Here is an 18,499-nt window from a genome sequence, read left to right as displayed (position 1 = left end):
ACCCCAGCAGTGGGGATGCTGATGACTATTGTCGGTCTGAGCACAGTGGCCCCAGCTCATCTTCCTCAGGCGACTCCTCTGATTCAGACTCAGACTCCAGCTGACTTTGGTGGGACAGACCCATTCCCAGCAAGAGTCCAGGGCATCCACGCCAAAGGCAAGGGCTCTTCTCCCTCACCCTGTCCATTTCCTTCCGTTTTGTGCATATTGAACTCTTAGATCTCCGTGAGTCTTACTCCTATCAAAAAATGACAAGAGGGATCTCTGGGTGGCGCAGTGGTTTAGCGCCTGCCTTTGGCCCAGGGCGCGATCCTGGAAACCCGGGATCGAATCCCACATCGGGCTCCCGGTGCATGGAGCCTGCTTCTCCCTCTGCCTGTGTCTCTGCCTCTCTCTCTCTCTCTCTGTGACTATCATAAATAAATAAAAATTAAAAAAAAATTTAAAAAAAAAATGACAAGAGTGAAGTGAAGATAGAAACATTCCTTGAAATAATTGTTTTTAGTAAGGGGAGCATGTTGCTGGCTGTGATGGATATGGACACTCTGTTTCCAGAGTATGGCAAAGAGCCCAAAACCCTTAATATCATCAATGCTTGTGACTTTTTTTTTTTTATTTTAGCGACTAATATAACTTCATGATTTTGCTGCTCTAATTTTGCTCTTAAAACTTCGTTGACTAAGTGGAAAAATGTATTTTCTAAGAGTAGCCATGAGTTGATCATTGTCATTATATGACCAGTTTTCATTTTTCTATTTTTTCTACTTTTGTAAATGGTTCCTTTTTTCTGTGAATAAAATATTGAAAACAGAAAAGAACAATTTTTGTTTAAGTTTTGAAATGCCGCCATAGAATCAAGAGATGATGATTTGGAGCGCTGCTGCTCCTGGTGGTGTCTGCATTTATTCCTGGCAGAAGCCTGAACCCCTTTCTGCTGCTCCGGGTACAAGTGAGTCTCGGCTTTGACTTCCAGGATAGATGGATAAATGGTTGAATGGATGGATACGTAGATAGCTAGAAGGTTGATAGATGATAGATTAGACAGACAGCTAGATAGATGATATACATATATATATATATACACATAGCTATATAGAAAGACACGGGCATAGAGGCGTACACTATTCTCTTCAGTTGGCCTTTCTGTGAATTCTTGTTTCAGTATCACATTGTTTTCATTATTTATTTTATTGGATGTTTGAAAATGTATTTAAGGCTAGTGTCTTCTGATTATACTCTTTTTTTCCTTGTGGATTCTTGGCTATTTCCATATTGTATTCTCATGAATATTTACATCATAGAAGTAGTTACATAGTTTTTATATGAAAACAATTAAATTTTTAGATAACTAGATCTACCTTAGTGAATTATTATGAAGAGTTTTTTAGGTACATAATGTTTCAAAAATAAAGGCAATATTTTTCATTTTTACACCTTTAATTCCTTTCTCTTTCTGAATGTGTTGGGAATATCCAGAACAATGTTAAGCCATAGAGATATGTGCCTGTCTTGTTTCTATCATTCAAGCTAATAGGATTTGCAATGATTACAATTATGCTGACTATATACATTTGAAATAAACTATAACCTAATCAGATAATGCCTATTTACTTTTATTATTGTTCTTTCTAATCCATAATGTCTGGCGCTGTTTAAAAAAAAATCACTTTTCTTCTGTATCAGGGTAATTTTTCTTTGGCTATATTAACACTGGTAACTGGGTTACCGAGTTAATGAATATTAAGCCCACATCATATTCTGGAAAGAAACCCACTTTTTAAAAAATACTTTATTTAAATTCAATTTAGTTAACATATACTGTATTATTAGTTAGCAGCGTTGAATTTAGTGATTCATGTGTTGCATATAACACCCAGTGCTCATCACTCAAGCGCCCTCCTTAATGCCCATTATTTCAATATCCTATCACCCCCCCACCTCCCTCCTAGCAACCCTGGGTTTGTTCCTAGAGTTCAGTGTCTCTTAACAGTTTGCTCCTTCTCTATTTTCATTTTATTTTAAAGAAACCCACTTTTTTGTTTTTAAGATTTTGTTTTATTTACTCATGAGAGATAAAGAGCGAGAGAGAGAGAGGCAGAGACATAGCAGAGGGAGAAGCAGGCTCCATGTGGGGAACCTGACGTGGGACTCGACCCCGGGGATCCAGGATCACGCTGTGGGCTGCAGGGGGCGCTAAACCGCTGCGCCACCAGGGCTGCCCAACCCACTTCATGATACTGTATAAAAGATGACCCCAAAAAACAAAAACTAATAAACAAAAGGTGTCTAAAGTTTAGGCATACTTTCAGCCTTTTTTTTTCTTTTTTAAGATTTTATTTATTCACGAGAGACACTGAGAGAGAGAGAGAGGCAGAGACACAGGCAGAGGGAGAAGCAGGCTCCATGCAGGGAGCCTGATGTGGGACGCGATCCCGTGTCTCCAGGATGATGCCCTGGGCTGAAGGCGGCGCTAAACCCCTGAGCCACCTGGGCTGCCCTCTTTCAGCCTTTCTTATGAGATCTACACAAGCTTCTGGATATTTATTAACCTCGTTAACTCTTTTTCATGATTTAGAATGAATTCACTGTTTTTCTAGAGTAGTAATATCTGAGTGATGCCAGCAGGGTGAAGAAACAGCACTATTTTTTTAAATTTGAATTCAATTAATCAACATATAATGTATTATTAGTTTCAGAAGTAGAGGTCAGTGCTCAATACATCATGTGCCCTCCTTAATGCCCATCATCCAGGTACCCCATCCCCTCATCACCCTCCCCTCCAGCAACCTTCAGTTTGTTTCATATTATTAAGAGTCTCTTATGGTTTGTGTCCCTCTCTGATTTCATCTTGTTTTATTTTTCCGTTCCTTCCTCTATGCTTCTCTGTTTTGTTTCTTAAATTCCTTCCTCTATGCTTCTCTGTTTTGTTTCTTAAATTCCACATATGAGTAAATCATATGAAATTGTCTTTCTCTGACTTATTTTGCTTAGTATGATAACTTCTAGTCCCATCCATGTCATTGCAAAATGTAAGATTTCATTTTTTGATAGCTGAGTAATTTTCCAGAAAATTGAGTAAGCAGGAAGTGCTACAGTAGGTGATATTTTGTGTTTAAGAAGAGGATATATTTCATAGGTTATTAAAAAATAACACATATTTTGATGCATCTATTCTCCAAGACCTTACAACCTAGCAGAGTAAATAGAACATATGGCAAGCAGTAAGTGAACAATATGAACATCAATGCTAAGAATTAGTAAAACACACAAGAAATAGAGTTTAAAATGTGATTTAAAAAAAAAAGATTTTGTTTATTTATTAGAGAGAGAGCATGAGCAGGGGAGGAGGGAAGGACAGGACTAGAGGGAGAGATAGAGCATAGGGGAGAGGGAGAAGCAGACCCCTGATGAGCAGGGAGCCTGATGTGGGGCTCAGTCCCAGGACCCTGGAACCATGACCTGAGCCGAAAGCAGACATTTCACTAACTGAGCCACCCAGGTGTCCCTAAAATACAATCTTAATAAAACCAGGGATATACAGTAAACTAATACCTTTAAGAATTGCAGCAGATATTGATGCTCACTGACAGAAATGTTTAAAGTAGCGGCATGTAGTGATCTTTTTAATTGAAATTTGGTACTCCTCAGATGAGTTCTGAAAACAAGACTTGCTTTAGAAGACCACTGTTGACGCTAAGGCCATGTCTCTCAGAACTTGGCCAGTACTTTCTGAACTATAATAGCTTACTGTGCTTCACACTGATCTCCTGAAAAAATCTTCAAAGGATAATAAAAAAAGAAAAAAATGTAGTCTAAGAATGATCTATTTATATACTTTCCAATGACTAAAGTCTTTTTTTCCCTAAAGTTACTACTCACTTTTCTTCAGAAAGCATTAAAACTATTCATTGGTTTTGATTCCATGAGAAGTCTGCTCCCATCGATTAGATTGAAGAAGCATCAAGCAATTCTTGAAAATATCACTAAACACCTTCTGAATTAATACTACTTTTGAATGTTTGTACAATGCATGCTTAAAGCAGTGTTGTTCAAATTGTGGTTCCTAGCCTAGCAACATCAGCACCAAATAGGGATATAATAGAAAGGCTAAATTCTGGAGCTTCATTTCAAAATTCCTGAATCAGAACCCTTAGAATGAGACCCATGAATATCTGTTTAACAATTCCTTTAGAACAGATATTCTGACACTTGCTGCAGTTTGAGGATCATTAACCTAAAGCTTGGCTTCTCCTTAGATTACACACACACACACACACACGGTCTTAATATACACACATACATTTATATAATGTCCCATCCAAAGGCCTCTGCTTTTCTCTGTTAATAATACTGAGAAAATAATCTCCTCTCAAACATGAGGATTTTATCATCTTGGAAATACTTTCTGGCTGAGTCATTCTGATGGAAATTCTTTGGTGGAAAGTCTGTCTTATATTTCTTAGAAATATATTTTCCTTCTGTCACTACCTCTACTTCTTGGGGAAAAATATCTCTTCCTTTGTGCATTGGTCTTTTCCTTGTAGACTAAAGGTCCATTGTTAGCTACGAAGACCACAGAGGCAAAATGCCTGACTCATCACATCAAGCCAAGTATTTATGCGGCATCAGTAGTGATACTGAATTTGATTGCTTAGTTAAGGTACTCTTTGCCAGATTTCTTCCTGTTGTTACTAATTCTCCCCTTCCCTAATTTGTTCTTTACAATTAAGTTACTAAATCCAGACCAGACTTTCATAGGATTTCCAATAACTGAAATTATTAAAAAATGCTTTAGTGAATATCACGTGCTTCCTTGTGCTCTTTAGTGTTTAATAAAAGTAGTTGAAAAGGAATGGAGAGTTACTTCACAGGATAGATACTAAATTGTCTACTAAAATAGCATACCAGTTTGTGGAAATTCTCTTTATTTTATAATGTAGTTAACCCTAAATATTATCAGCATTTTTATTATTTAAATTTAATACCTAAACATTTTATTTATCAAACTAATGGGAAAATGGAAATACCATAAGTGCCTAATAACGCATTCTCCTCCCATTACTTGTGTGGTATGGATTCACTTGGGATTCTTCATTTATGAATTCTCATCATATTTGCCTATTTTTTCTAATAGGTAATTAGTCTTTATCTATTGATTTGCATTATGTTATTTTCTATGTACTTTTATTTGCCCACTGTTTTGCAAATATTTTTCTTTGACTATGAAGGCTTGTATATTACAAAACATACAGAAAATTGAAAATTGTTGACATACTCATAAAAATAATTCCTGACAAGGAAGGAATTTCGGTAAAAGGGTTATGAGATGGAGCCCCATGTCGAACTCTGCACTCAGAGGGGAGTCTGCTTGAAGATTCTTTCCCTCTGCCCCTCCTCCTTCTCTCTCTCTCTTTCAAATAAATAAATCTTTTAAAAAAAATTTCTTAGAGTCTGCTTGTAATTGTCTCTCTCTTTTCTAGAATTATAGGAATAAGACAACAAGCTCTGCCTGATATAGCAGGTCTGGGCATGAGTAGCAGCACCAACTCATCTGTTAATTGTGAAGATACAATTACAGTTATAAAGAAAAAAGGCTAACTTCCAGTTATGGAATGAATAAGTCATGGAGATAAAAAGTACAGCACAGGGAATACAGCCAGTGATACCGTACAAAGGTCATATAGGTACTGATGGTACCTATATGGTACCAAGCTACCCTTGTGGTAAGCACAGCCTAATGCAGGGAGTTTTTGAATCACTATGTTGCACATCTGAAACTAATATAACGTATGTGTTAACTACATTAAAAAAGAGAGAAAAGGCTTCATCTCACTTTTTTTTTTTTAAGATTTTATTTATTTATTCATGAGAGGCACAGGGAGCGAGAGAGAGGCAGAGACATAGGCAGAGGGAGAAGCAGGCTCCATGCAGGGAGCCCGATGCGGGACTCCATCCCAGGTCTCCAGGATCAGGCTCTGGGCCAAAGGCGGCACTAAACCACTGGGCCACCGGGGCTGCTCTACATCTCACTTTTTAAGAAAGCCTCCCAAATAAGATGTTTTGTTAGGATTCTCTTAAATCAGCAAAAACAATCTGATCTCTGTCCCAATCCTCGCTGGTTTTTGTCTAGAATGCAAGAACAAAATTACCTTTCTACAGGTCTCCTAAATCCAGCACAGAAATAAAGAAAGTGGTAGTCAAGGCTATGTGTCTCAACTTCATAAGATCATTTTCTTTCCACATTCTCTTCCATGTCAATTTTTACTTTTTGTTTTATGAAATAATAAAAATTCTAGCTATATAAAAATGTGGCCACGTAAAGAAATAAATATCTTATTTTTGCAGATGAGAAACCAAGGAAGTCCCAGATTTTAAGTATAATAATTGCAATGTTTTGTAGTGGCTTCACCTTGATTTCATTTCAATTATAAGTTCTAGGTTATATTGATTCTAATATAAGTATTCAAACCTGAAAGGTGGAGGGAGTGAATGTGATAAATATGTCAGGAGTACCAAGTATAAGATACTTGTGATGTGGTGGCTGAGAAAATTTCCAAATAGAAACACAAACTCTCCCTGTCTTCAAAAATGATACGCAAATGCTGAATGTCTTTAAAGTAGCCAATTCTCAGCCTGGGTGGCTCAGCGGTTTAGTGCCGCCTTCAGCGCAGGGCCTGATCCTGGAGACCTGGGATCGAGTCTCACATCAGGCTCCCTGCTTCTCCCTCTGCCTCTGCCTCGCTCTCTCTCTCTCATGAATAAATAAATACAATATTTTTAAAAAATAAAAGTAAAGTAGCCAATTCTGCCTGTATGTACAAGGAAATCTAAGGTAAGTAAGAAGAATGCTAAGTTTCTTTGAAAAGGAAGAAAAATTAAGATTACCAAACTTAGGATACATTTGCTGTTACTCAGTAAAACTTTAGCATTTGATTAAAAAAACTCAGGAACCACAGGGAAGAATAGAAGAGGAGGCTAGACTCAAGCTCCAGCAGGTAACATTATACAATTTGAGATCACTTGGAAAGAGGCATCGAGTCAGAAAGCAGCTAGCAATAACGGTTCTCTCTACTCATCAATGCAGTGCTACATGAAATACAGAAGAGAGAAAGCTAACTTAGAGAATCAGTGTGCTAGACTGAAAGAACAATGGAACATTTCTGATAACTATTTTCAAAATTTGGAGAATCACTTCTGTCTTAGTCATCCATTTAGGGGTGTAAAGATAAGTAAGATGCTCCGGCTACATAGCTCTCAGTTAGCCAGGCTTAGAATAGATAAACGCTTGGCACTTTGACAATGGTGAAAAGCAGAGTATTCCTCTTGAACACTGAGACCTGGTCTAACCTTGAACAACACCCTCTTTTGTTGAGGCTCCTTGTTTCTTTTTTCTTTTTTTTTTTATTAAAAATTTCTATTTATTTATGATAGTCACACACAGAGAGAGAGAGAGAGAGAGAGAGGCAGAGACGCAGGCAGAGGGAGAAGCAGGCTCCATGCACCGGGAGCCCGACGTGGGACTCGATCCTGGGTCTCCAGGATCGCGCCCTGGGCCAAAGGCAGGCGCCAAACCGCTGTGCCACCCAGGGATCCCGAGGCTCCCTGTTTCTCACTGATCACAACCTCTTGGGATTTCTTCTACTGTGCCAGTCATTTCATTTTTCTCTTTTGAAACAATGAAAATAAATCTCCTTTGTGCTCTGTATTCAGAATTCTCGGATATTTTTTGTAGCTTAATGTGCTATATGGCTAATTGTGAATCAATAGGAAGGGAACAGAAGTGCTGTGGAAAACACCAGCTCATTTCCTTAAAGTCAGATCACTTTGCCCCAGATATTTTTTGCAGCTTTCCTGCTGGATGGGACATGGCAGCAAATTGGAATTTTACAGACACATAGATAATAGATAGTTGTTGAATGAGTATGTCAGTTTTCCTCTTGACCTCCTCTCATATTTGGGCAGCCATGCAAGAGGAACACATCTGTGAACTCATTGAAATTTGAAGGTTCTTGTTAGATCAGATTACCCCATCCCCTAACTGGTCCTAAGTGAGGCTTTCACTTGCACTCCTGGTCTGTGGAGTCAGAAGGACTTCCTTAAAAAGCTCTTGTTTCAGCCCAGATGTGATGAGTGACTAGGGGTTAGAGAAATGATAATTGCAGATACTTGAATCTATTCAACTAGGTCAGACTTAAAGAGAAAACTAATAAGCACCACTTCTTTTGCTTACTAAACTGAGATGCATACCACTGCATTTCTTCTACTCCAATCTGGTTCAAATATACAAATAAAACACATTGCTCACAATGCAGAGGAGCCTTGGAAACACTATGCTAAGTGAGAGAAACCAAATACAAAGAGTCACACATTCTGTGATTCAATTTGCATGAAGTATATATAATAGACAAAAATCCATAAAAACTCTAAAGAGAGTTGAGGGTTGAGGAAGAATGAGGGAGTGTGATCAGGGAGTAAGTATTAATGGGTTCTTGTTTCTTTTGGAAGTGATGGAAATGTCCTGGGAGTAAAATAGTTATGATAGTTGCACAATTCTTTAGACATTACCAAAAACCACTAAATTATGTACTTTAAAGGAATGACTTTAATGGTATGCAGATTTCATCTCACTAAAACTGTTAATAAAGAAGAAAAGGCATTGACTCTATTCCAGAAAATGCTCCAAAAAATATAAACAACTTTATTAAAAGAAAATTTAATAAACAAATGTATACATTCAACATGGTTATGCCATTTTACAAACATATAACAGTTCTGTCTCTTAAGTCACAGCATGCTCCAAGATGGTATTCTCTTGTTACCCCCTGTGAAAAAGTTTCAGGACAGGAAGTCCCTCAGACATGGGAATTCATCAAATGCTCATGAAACTTGATTTTTCAGGGGGCACCAAAGCAAAGGAAAGGCTTCAGAGGGAAAGAGAAGGGGGAAGGAGGGAAACTATATATGAGGGAACCTTTGGAAACATCATAGAAGCTCACAGTTCCATTGTCGTAATCCAGAAACACTCCAATCCGACCCAGAGGCCTTTTCACAAACTGGATTAGGGTTGGGGAGTTGGTGGAAAGACTATAACGATTGTTTATCTTCAGAGAAAACAGAAGAAATGCTTCTTCAGGGTGAAAAACAGCATCAGCATCGCTGGTAGAGGAATCTTTACAGACTCCCAGGATCCAGCTTGGTGAGTATGTGAGGTCCACCTCCCAGTAATGCCTACCACAGGTGAAGACCTGAGGTCCTGGGGCTGCACAGCTCTCAGTACCCTGGGGCTCTCCAGATATGTCTCGTTGGGTGACTCCAGGCAATGTACTTCCAGGCTCCTTAGAAAAGCGCATGTACTGATTGGTGGCTTCCTGAATCAGAACATTATCCACTGCGGAGAGGCAAAACTGAGGTCAGCAAATGGGATTTCCATGTCCTGAGGGCCAGGGGCTCCCTACCCACCAGCTACACCCTTCATTACCCCTCCTCCAGGGAAACACAAAACAGAGTAAAGAGAGTTCAGACTCTGAACTGTCTATGAAGAACAAGAGTTGTTACTACCTCTCTATCTCTAGCACACAGAAACCCTTCAATCATACAGAAAAAGGAAAGCATCCAGACATATTGTGAACTGGGAAGCAGTCAATGACTGTCAATCTGGATAATTTATTTCAGGACACACCTAGGTTTCTTTCTTTTACTTTACTTTTTTCTTTATTTTAGAAAAACTCTTCTTGTGTTTTTTGTCTTTAATACTATTTAATAAATAGCACTTAGCTATTATGTGGGTCTTCCCTGGGATATAACTAGTACCTGTTACATTTTTCAAATGTCAAAAATTTGATAGAAATCCACATATGCAAAATTTAGAACTTCTGAAAAGAATGTTCTGGTTTTACATTATCTGTTCACACCCCAGATTCAGTGGAATCCCAGTATCAGTTCTCTGCTGTCTAGACTTGCTCTCTACTGTAGGCCTACTATGGTTGAGCCCTGTTCACATATCCCTTGCCTTTTCAGTGGTTTTGAGATTGATCTAATAACATTAAAATTATTCTGCCAATGGCAATTTTGGTCTTTCTCCATCAAAACTTTCTGAGTTTATAAGTAATAACTGTTCTTTGAACAATGCATGATAAATGCACTCAAATATGAAACAATTTAACAACCACCAATGCCACACCCAAAACTTTCAAGAGTAGAATAAACCAAATAAATATACAAATATTGTTTGCTACTCTGAGAACTAAATATTCTATCTCTTCCTAACCACATGACCAACCTGATTGCTTTTCTCTTGCCCTATTTCTGTCAGGTGTAACTAAAAATATATGTCATGCTTTGCATTTTTGGCAAAGTATAAGTTGGAAAATTTAGTCTTGGTCATTGTTTTTTTTTTTAAGATTTTATTTACTTATATATGACTGACACAGAAAGAGAGAGAGGCAGAGACAAAGGCAGAGGGAGAAGCAGGCTCCATGCAGGGAGCCTGACTTGGGACTTGATCCTGGGACTCCAGGATCACACCCTGGGCTGAAGGTGGCGCTAAACTGCTGGGCCACTGGGGCTGCCCTAGTCTTGGTCATTGTAATATGACTATTTTTTTTTATATTGTAATATGACTATTAAGAGAAAAGAGATAATAATTTTGGAAAGTCATATATTACCTTCATATCAGGAAAAAATAATTTATTTTTAGGAAAAAATAAAATTAAAAGGGAAGTAGGCTCATTTCCAAGAACCAAGGATATGGAGGCCTGATTGCCAAAGCGCTGTCTCTTACCTCTGAAGTTGTTCAGTATATCTAGGATTCCCGTGATGCTCTGTGGAGTGAGCTCTGGGTTCACTGGCTGAGGCTTTTGTACCTCCACCAATTCAGTCCTGTATAGAATGACATCAGTTATATTTCCGAGCCAAAGGTCAATCACACAACCATTAAAAAAATTCAGTTTTTATTCAAGGAGTTTTCTTTTTTATTATTATTATTTTAATTTTTATTTATTTATGATAGTCACAGAGAGAGAGAGAGAGGCAGAGACATAGGCAGAGGGAGAAGCAGGCTCCATGCACCGGGAGCCCGACGTGGGATTCGACCCCGGGTCTCCAGGATCCCGCCCTGGGCCAAAGGCAGGCGCTAAACCACTGCGCCACCCAGGGATCCCTATTCAAGGAGTTTTCATCAGAATTCTCTCATTTTAGTTAATTGGGTATACATTATATTCTACACCCTTGGGGATATAAGAAATGTGACTGTTTTTCTAAATTTCAATTCTATTGAATTCTTCCAACTTCCCCCTTCTTCTCAGATATTATTCCATTTCTAAAATCACTGAGAATCATCCCTTCCCTTCCCTTTGCTCCAACCTCAGGTAAAGCAAAGATCCTTGGGGTCTTACAGAGAGCAGCATGTTCAGCTCAAGCCTTTGGGATTGCAGTGTGCAAGTAGTCGCCAATGATATATTCAGGAAAGCCCACTGAATCATGCAGCTTTACTCTTTTCTATCCAGCAAGAGATTCTAATTCCAGCCTGACAGCCTGGTCCTGAGGGCCTGAACCCCCAGTGAGCACCAGGAAGCCATCCCCTCTGAGGCCTTGCCTATCTCATAGATGTCCTGTTTCTACTGCTGGGAACAAAATCATGACCCTTTCCCTATTCTTAGGGAATCTCCCTCTTTCCTGTCTTTTTCACATCCAAGTCTCTAGGGTAGGGACCTCTTCTGTGACATCTTAGAAAGATTCCTTCAGCAAGATTTCTTGTGATGAGGCTGGAGAGGATGGGGGAAAGGGGAGTGGATGGAACAAACCCCAGAATATCATGTGGTTTTTAAGTATATTTGAATCCAGCCACGTAAGAAGAAAACTTCTGAGACCAAGGTCTTCGGGCTTCTTTTAAAACACATAGAAAGTAGGAGTGCCTGGGGTAGCATAGTTGGTTAAGTGTCTGACTCCTGATTTCCACTCAGGTCATGATCTCAGGGTCCCAGTTTCCAGCCCCAAGGCAGGCTCCATGCTCAGCAGGAAGTCTACTTAAGATTCTCTCTCCTTCTGCCCCATCCCCTGCTCTCTCTCTCTCTCTCTCTCTCTCTAAAATAAATAAATCTTTCTAAAAAACTACAACAACAAACAGAAAGTAGCCACAAAGAATGATGTTAAGAGGTCAAAACATGTACATCCACTTTATCAACAAAAGACTTCATCAGCAATCAGAATTTATTAGGGCAAACTCACCTTTGCAATACATTTCCCAAGTCCTGCAAGGAAAAAAAAAAAAAGTAACATTAATCATGAGGGTTTTATTCTTTTGTATCTTCTCTAGTATTCTTGTTCGTTTAAATAATGTATATTTCCCTTATTCTCCTCTAAAGAACAATCAGAAACTACCTTCATAATAGAACCTACACTAGAGCATGACAGGCTTCCTCAGGATGTATTAAGGAAGGAGGGAGGTTAGGAAGGTAGGTTTGGAGGTTAGGGATGTGTAGTGATGCATTATGATTTAGGTTTTCACTTCACTCATTGCCCATCGTATTCCTAAGAAGAAATCTGACATTTATGATAACAATGAAAGCAAAACAGAGAACTTAGATATAAAAAAAAATTGTAGAGTACATTGAAATTGATTACCAAATTCTACAATTCTTGCTTAAGCAAAAGATAAAATCTCAGTATCTTCGGCAAGTTACTTCTGGGGCGGAGGGCGGGGGTAGAACAGAGAGTGACACTGGATTAGGAAACATAAATGGAGGATTACTGCAACAAAGCTGACCTTCCTTTGCTTACAGGTTTTTTTTCTGATTTTGGATAGTTTATCTGCGTGGTTAGTACTCCTGATTACACAGCGATAATTTTATCCTAGGCGTTACTAAAAGATGAGCAAAAAATCTCCCGAAGATTACCAGGATATGAGGAAATAAATGGTTGGAGAAACAATGATGCAAGTCAATGAGCATTATCACTTAGCTGAGAGTAACGGTATATGTGGGCAACATTTTCAATGTCAAGGCAACATTGCCCAAAAAAGCATTCCTGCCTCTGAGGATGGACTCTCCCTTCTCACCTGGAGTAGCTCCATGTCAGGCTTGTGGCACATGTCAGTCAGCTCTCTGTACATCTCTTTCAGGCTCTCTTTCTGTTGGGTCATTCTGAATTCACTTTCCTTGAGTTGTCGGAAAATCTCCTTTGCTTCTTTCGCCACTGTCTCCAGATGGAGTTGTTCTTCCTCATGGAGAAATAGATGAATCTTCTGATATTCTGCTTTGATCATCACCTTCCTTAAGGCCACATAGTCCTGAAGAGATAGTAGATGTAAAGGGTTACATATCCTCACTCTCAACAGAGAGTACTATTTCCTTAGTGTCATCAAGAAAGTGCTTGACAAACTTTGTGCCTCACATCTCCAAGTGTCTTGGATATTTGCTGGTCCTTTCTGACCACCCTGTCTCTATGTTCTTAGACTCCTTTCCTGTTTGAATCAAGCCCTCTAAGGAGTCCCAGTATCTGTCTCTCTGTGATGCTCTGTTAATTATTTCCTTTCTTCCTGGAACCTCTTTTTTTCTTTTGTTCTTTTGCCTGATTTTTCTAAAAATTTAAAAATATTTTTGTATATACCATATTTTATAGATTTTTAAATGATTCTCTACCTTTCCTCTAGGTACTATCCTATTGCTCTCCTCTGTTTCACATCAAATGTATGATGATGTTTTCTTAAACTCAGTGTCTGAAAAGGTCCATCCAAACTTTCAAGGTTGGACCTATCATAGCCTAGTTAACTCATATGCTAGCATTCTTGGCACCAGCTTTTATTGGCCTGTATATTTGTGATTACTGATATATCATTTGAAACTACTACTTTTTCCTGGAAAAAAAAACATTATCTTTATTTTGTAACTTAAATTAAGCTAAAAGTCTCAACTAGCATTATATCAATCTGCATAAGAACAGAACATTTTCATTCTTACCTCAAATGACTCTATTTTGCTAACTTCTTGATTCAGATTGTTTTGCATTTCCTGAGTCATATTCCATAAAGAGCCCATTCTCTTCAGAAGTTTCTCCTGCAAGATAACCGTGAGCTTTAACAACACAGAAAATGATATTATAGATCTCATTTCCTTACCTATGGGAAAAGGTAGTGGCTGAGAAAACTGTAATCTTGAGTTACCATGGAGTGGTCAGATTTCTTTCCATTAATCTAATTTGATTCCAACATTTGGGAAATCAGAGATGACAAACATAGTAGAGATTTGCGGGCACTCTGTAGATAATATAATCCATTTCCTGATAAATTAGTGCTCAGAATTTTATATAACCTGACTATGAAGGAATCAAGCTTGCATCAGAAGCCACTGTTCCTGGTACTGGCCACCTGCTCCACAATGGCATCATCTGCACATATTTGGACAATGTTTCTAAGGACATGCTTGAGGCTACTTGCTAGAGGCTCAACATAGCTATGATTATAACATCAAAATTGGTCAACAGCAGGGTGTCTGGGTGGCTCAGTCTGTTAAGCTTCTGCCTTCAGCTCAGGTTGTGATTCCAGGAACTTGAGATCGAGCCCCATGTTGGGCTTTCTGCTCAGGGGGAGCCTGCTTTTCCCTTTCCTCCTCACTTATACTCTTTCTCAAATAAATAAATAAAATATTTTAAAAATTGGTCAACAGCATTGAAAGGACGCATGTACATCTTGGTGTTTCTATTGAAAAATCACCTTCTCTGCCATTACCACTCACATCAACTTCCTCATCACTTTCTTCATCTTTCTCTCAGATTTAGAAGCCTAGAAGATTCCAAATTGCTTTAGAGGCTTCACTTACCCTGTGTTCCTCAGCAGCCCACTGTACTGAACAGTGGCTATGAGCCACGTGTTCTGGTGATTCAGAGCAGGACACGCAGAGCAGGCGCTTGTCAGCCTCACAGAAGAGCCCCTTTGATTCTTTGTGCACCACACAGATCTGCTCCACGAAGCTGTTGACATGGTAAGCTCTGGCATGTCTGGCAAGGGAAGCCAGCTTCTTGAGTGTAATATTCGTTTTGAAATCTGACTTCTGTGAAATTCCCCTGCATTCAGGGCAATACATTGGGGTTTGGGCTTCCTCCCAGCAGAGGCGCAGGCAGGGACTGCAAAAGCTGTGCCCACAGTCAATGGTGACAGGATCCAAGTAGTAGTTCATACAGATGGAGCAGATGAGTTCATTCTGAAAGGCTTGCAAGGTGTCCAAATCCATGTTTCTGTAAATTAAAAAAAAAAAAACAGAAGAAAAAGAGAAAGTCATTCTTCTGCCCCAATAAGGAAAAGAAAAAAGCCTATTTAGACTAAAGCTTGTCTGCTTGAACTCTATCTAATTACCTACCAATTTAACCCCAATACAAATGAGGCATGGTAAGTATAGAAGCTTAGGCTGATGCTGTGAAACAAATGAGAAAATGGGACAAGAGCATCTTCACCATCCTTTTTGTTTCAAATAGACCATGTTCTCAATCAGATTTAAACTACATGGACAAACTTAAAGATTGGGGAGAGAGTCAAAGTTAGGATGATTTCAGAATTACATTTCTTAGCTGATCAGTCCAGAAGCACATATAAAATCTCAAGCTCTCCCTCTAGCTCCATAAGGCCACAACTTCAACACACACACACACACACACACACACACACACACACACACACGGACTTTATCTTTATGTTAATAGCCTCTATGCATCCTGTCTCCAAACTGACAAGTGCTCTCTTCTAAAGATAAATAAAATTTATTAATTTAAATTTGTTTAACTTGATCAGTGTTAACTTCACCTTTGACTTCTGAAACTATAGTCAGTTGAATTTATGCTTCTAACTTTAATAACAAAACTCTTCCTTTCAGGAAATAAAGTATAAAAATTGTCTTTTGTCTCTAGTTCGGGAAATAATTTTTCCTAGAGTCAATTCAGATCCTCGGAGCATCTTCATATCTTGAACTGGTGAATGTTCAAGCTACAGTGCTAATTAGCAACAACTAATCTTTTTTTTTTTTTTTCAAACAAAAAAGAGAATAAGCACTGGGATTTCCTTACTGCACTGAATACAGAGATGCAGTTAAATGGAGCATGATCAATTCATCTTTTTCATATTTCCCTGTGGTGACCAACGCCACTTCTTGGGAGTCCTTACCGGTTTGTTGGCTCTATTTTGAACACTTTTCAAATAGTTTGCAAACTGAAGGGGGAGGGATAGTAAATAGACTTTTACAACAAGTTTTCTAATTCATTCAGCACACTAAACTTAGGTTGATGGGTGTAGAGACTATTACATGCATACATTATGTTGAATATTTCAGGCACTTTATGGGTTTCATAACTGCATAAAAACTGCAGAAATCTCATGGTGCCAAGGTGGCTCAGTCAGTTAAGCCTCCACAACTATTGATTTTGGCTCAAGTCATGGTCTCAGAATCTTAGGATCAAGCCCCCATCAAGCTACACACTCAGCATGGGGTTTGCTCATCCATCTCACTCTGCTTCTCCTCCTGCTTTCTCTCATTCTTTCTCTCTTTCAAATAACTAACTAACTAAATAAATAAATAAATAAAATCTTTTTTAAAAATCTGCAGAAATGTCTAGGACCTAAAAAAATTTTTTAGCAACACAAAAGGTAATAGAATAAAAAACAATCAACTCAATATAACAAATATTAGTATATTAAAAATGCTCTAATTACAGATATTTTAAATATTGACGCCATTTTAAATAACTAGGAAAACTATTTCTTTGCTGGGGCAAGACCCAAGCAAGACACAGCTAAATTGAAAGTATTTGTATAAGAGAAAGTAGGTATGAAGATATTCACTGTAAATTCCATACTCACTGGCCTGTGTGGAAGGTTTGGAAGGTTTGGAAGGTCTGTCGATCTCAGGGGTCAGTAGGGACTCTGCTCTCCAAAGCCTGGCAGCTGCAAGTTCAGTCTATCCCAGGGAAGAAGTCCTCCCTGGATGAATGCGCTTTTTATATGATGAGGCTTCCCTAAGGTCACACCTACTTCTTGAGATTGGCTGTTGTCTTCAAAAAGAAGCGGAAGTGGCTGATTAGGTTAAGTGGGAAGGTATTAAAATGGCTACTTAGAGTTTATAGAGAACAACACGTGAGCGCTAATGCCCTCACGATCTGGACTTGCTTTGGGAGATGATGGAAGAAGTTGACTTCACACAGGTCATTCAAAAAGACACTTTAACTGAAGCAATTGCTTCATTAAGTGATTTTTTACTCAACAAGCTTTAAACTCACAATTTTTAAAATTTGTTTTCTTACTCTTTATTTATATTTTAAAATATTTTATTTATCTAAGAGAGAGAGAGAGAGCAAGAGTCGAGGGAGGGGGAGGGGGGGAGGGAGAAGCAGACTCCCTACTGAGCAGGGACCCCCCCCTCCCCCATTTATGAAGTGGGGCTTGATTCCAGGACCCAGGATCATGGCCTGAGCCTCAGGCAGACATTTAACCGATTGAACCACCCAGGTTCCCTGTTACTCTCCTTTTTAAATTTATAATTGCTAGTTAAGCTCTAACTATTGTTTATCTGAGTATGTCAAGACAATAAACATTAAATAGAAAAACCCACATATCTATATTGTGCGACTTTCTCATAAAAAATAAAAAGCTCAGTTGGTTAAGTGTCTGACTCTCATATCAGCTCAGGTCATGATCTCAGGGTCATAGGATCAAGCCCTGCAGGACTCTACACTAAGTACCGAGTTGGCTTGGGATTCCTTCTCTCTCTCTCTTCCTCTTCCCCCACTCATGCATGCACCCTTGTCTCTCTAAAATAAATAAAATCTTTAAAAAAGTAAAATAAGAGATAAGAATGAAAAAGTGCATCTAGGCACTTAATTGGGTTTTAAATAATTGTATATATAACTCTGCTAGTTTTATATAGTTGTATATATACATTAGCTAGTTTTTCTTACCGTCAATATTTGATGACTATTTTGAAATGACTGGTTCATGTAAAAATAAAATCTATTGGGGATCCTGGGTGGCTCAGCGGTATTGCGCCTGCCTCCTGCCCAGGGTGTGATTCTGGAGTCCTGGGATTGGGTCCCACATCGGGCTTCCCGCATGGAGCCTGTTTCTCCCTCTGCCTCTCTCTCTCTCCCTCTCTTTCTCTCTCTCTCTCTCTCTCTGTGTGTGTCTCATGAATAAATAAATAAAATCTTAAAAAATAAAATAAAATCTATTTTGCAGATTCTTGTATCTTGGCAAATAATTTTAAACCAGATTCTTTATATATATGAGATATATGTCCATGTATGTGCTTGTATTATATTATATGTGATAATACTTATCTACACAAAAATTATGTGCACAATTATCTTTAATGAAATGCGCACAGAAAATTATTTTTAATCAAAGTATAATTGACATATAACATTATATTAGTTCCAAGTGTTACCATATGATTTGATGTTTATATATATTACAAAATGAATAGTTAACATCCAGCAACATACATAGTTACAAAATTTTTTCTCA

The 18,499-nt window shown here is 38.5% G+C and overlaps 1 protein-coding gene across 1 annotated transcript; it reads right to left on the bottom strand.

Moving 5' to 3' along the window:
* Window positions 1-8,675: 8,675 nt before the first annotated feature.
* LOC144295495 (tripartite motif-containing protein 64-like) lies at window positions 8,676-17,194 on the bottom strand. The gene is made up of 7 exons (XM_077867875.1): window positions 16,841-17,194; window positions 14,814-15,228; window positions 13,956-14,051; window positions 13,055-13,285; window positions 12,226-12,248; window positions 10,781-10,878; window positions 8,676-9,388 (listed from the first exon to the last, which is right to left on the bottom strand). Exons 2-7 carry the CDS (start codon window positions 15,222-15,224, stop codon window positions 8,895-8,897), a joined length of 1,353 nt encoding a protein of 450 aa, XP_077724001.1. The 5' UTR covers window positions 15,225-15,228; window positions 16,841-17,194; the 3' UTR covers window positions 8,676-8,894.
* Between the last annotated feature and the right edge of the window lie 1,305 nt (window positions 17,195-18,499).

The sequence above is a fragment of the Canis aureus genome, chromosome 23 (assembly GCF_053574225.1).
Source record: "Canis aureus isolate CA01 chromosome 23, VMU_Caureus_v.1.0, whole genome shotgun sequence".
Taxonomy (NCBI): Eukaryota; Metazoa; Chordata; class Mammalia; order Carnivora; family Canidae; genus Canis; species Canis aureus.
The sequence above is the reverse complement of the archived record's forward strand: the minus strand, read 5'-3'. Positions and strand labels throughout refer to the sequence as shown.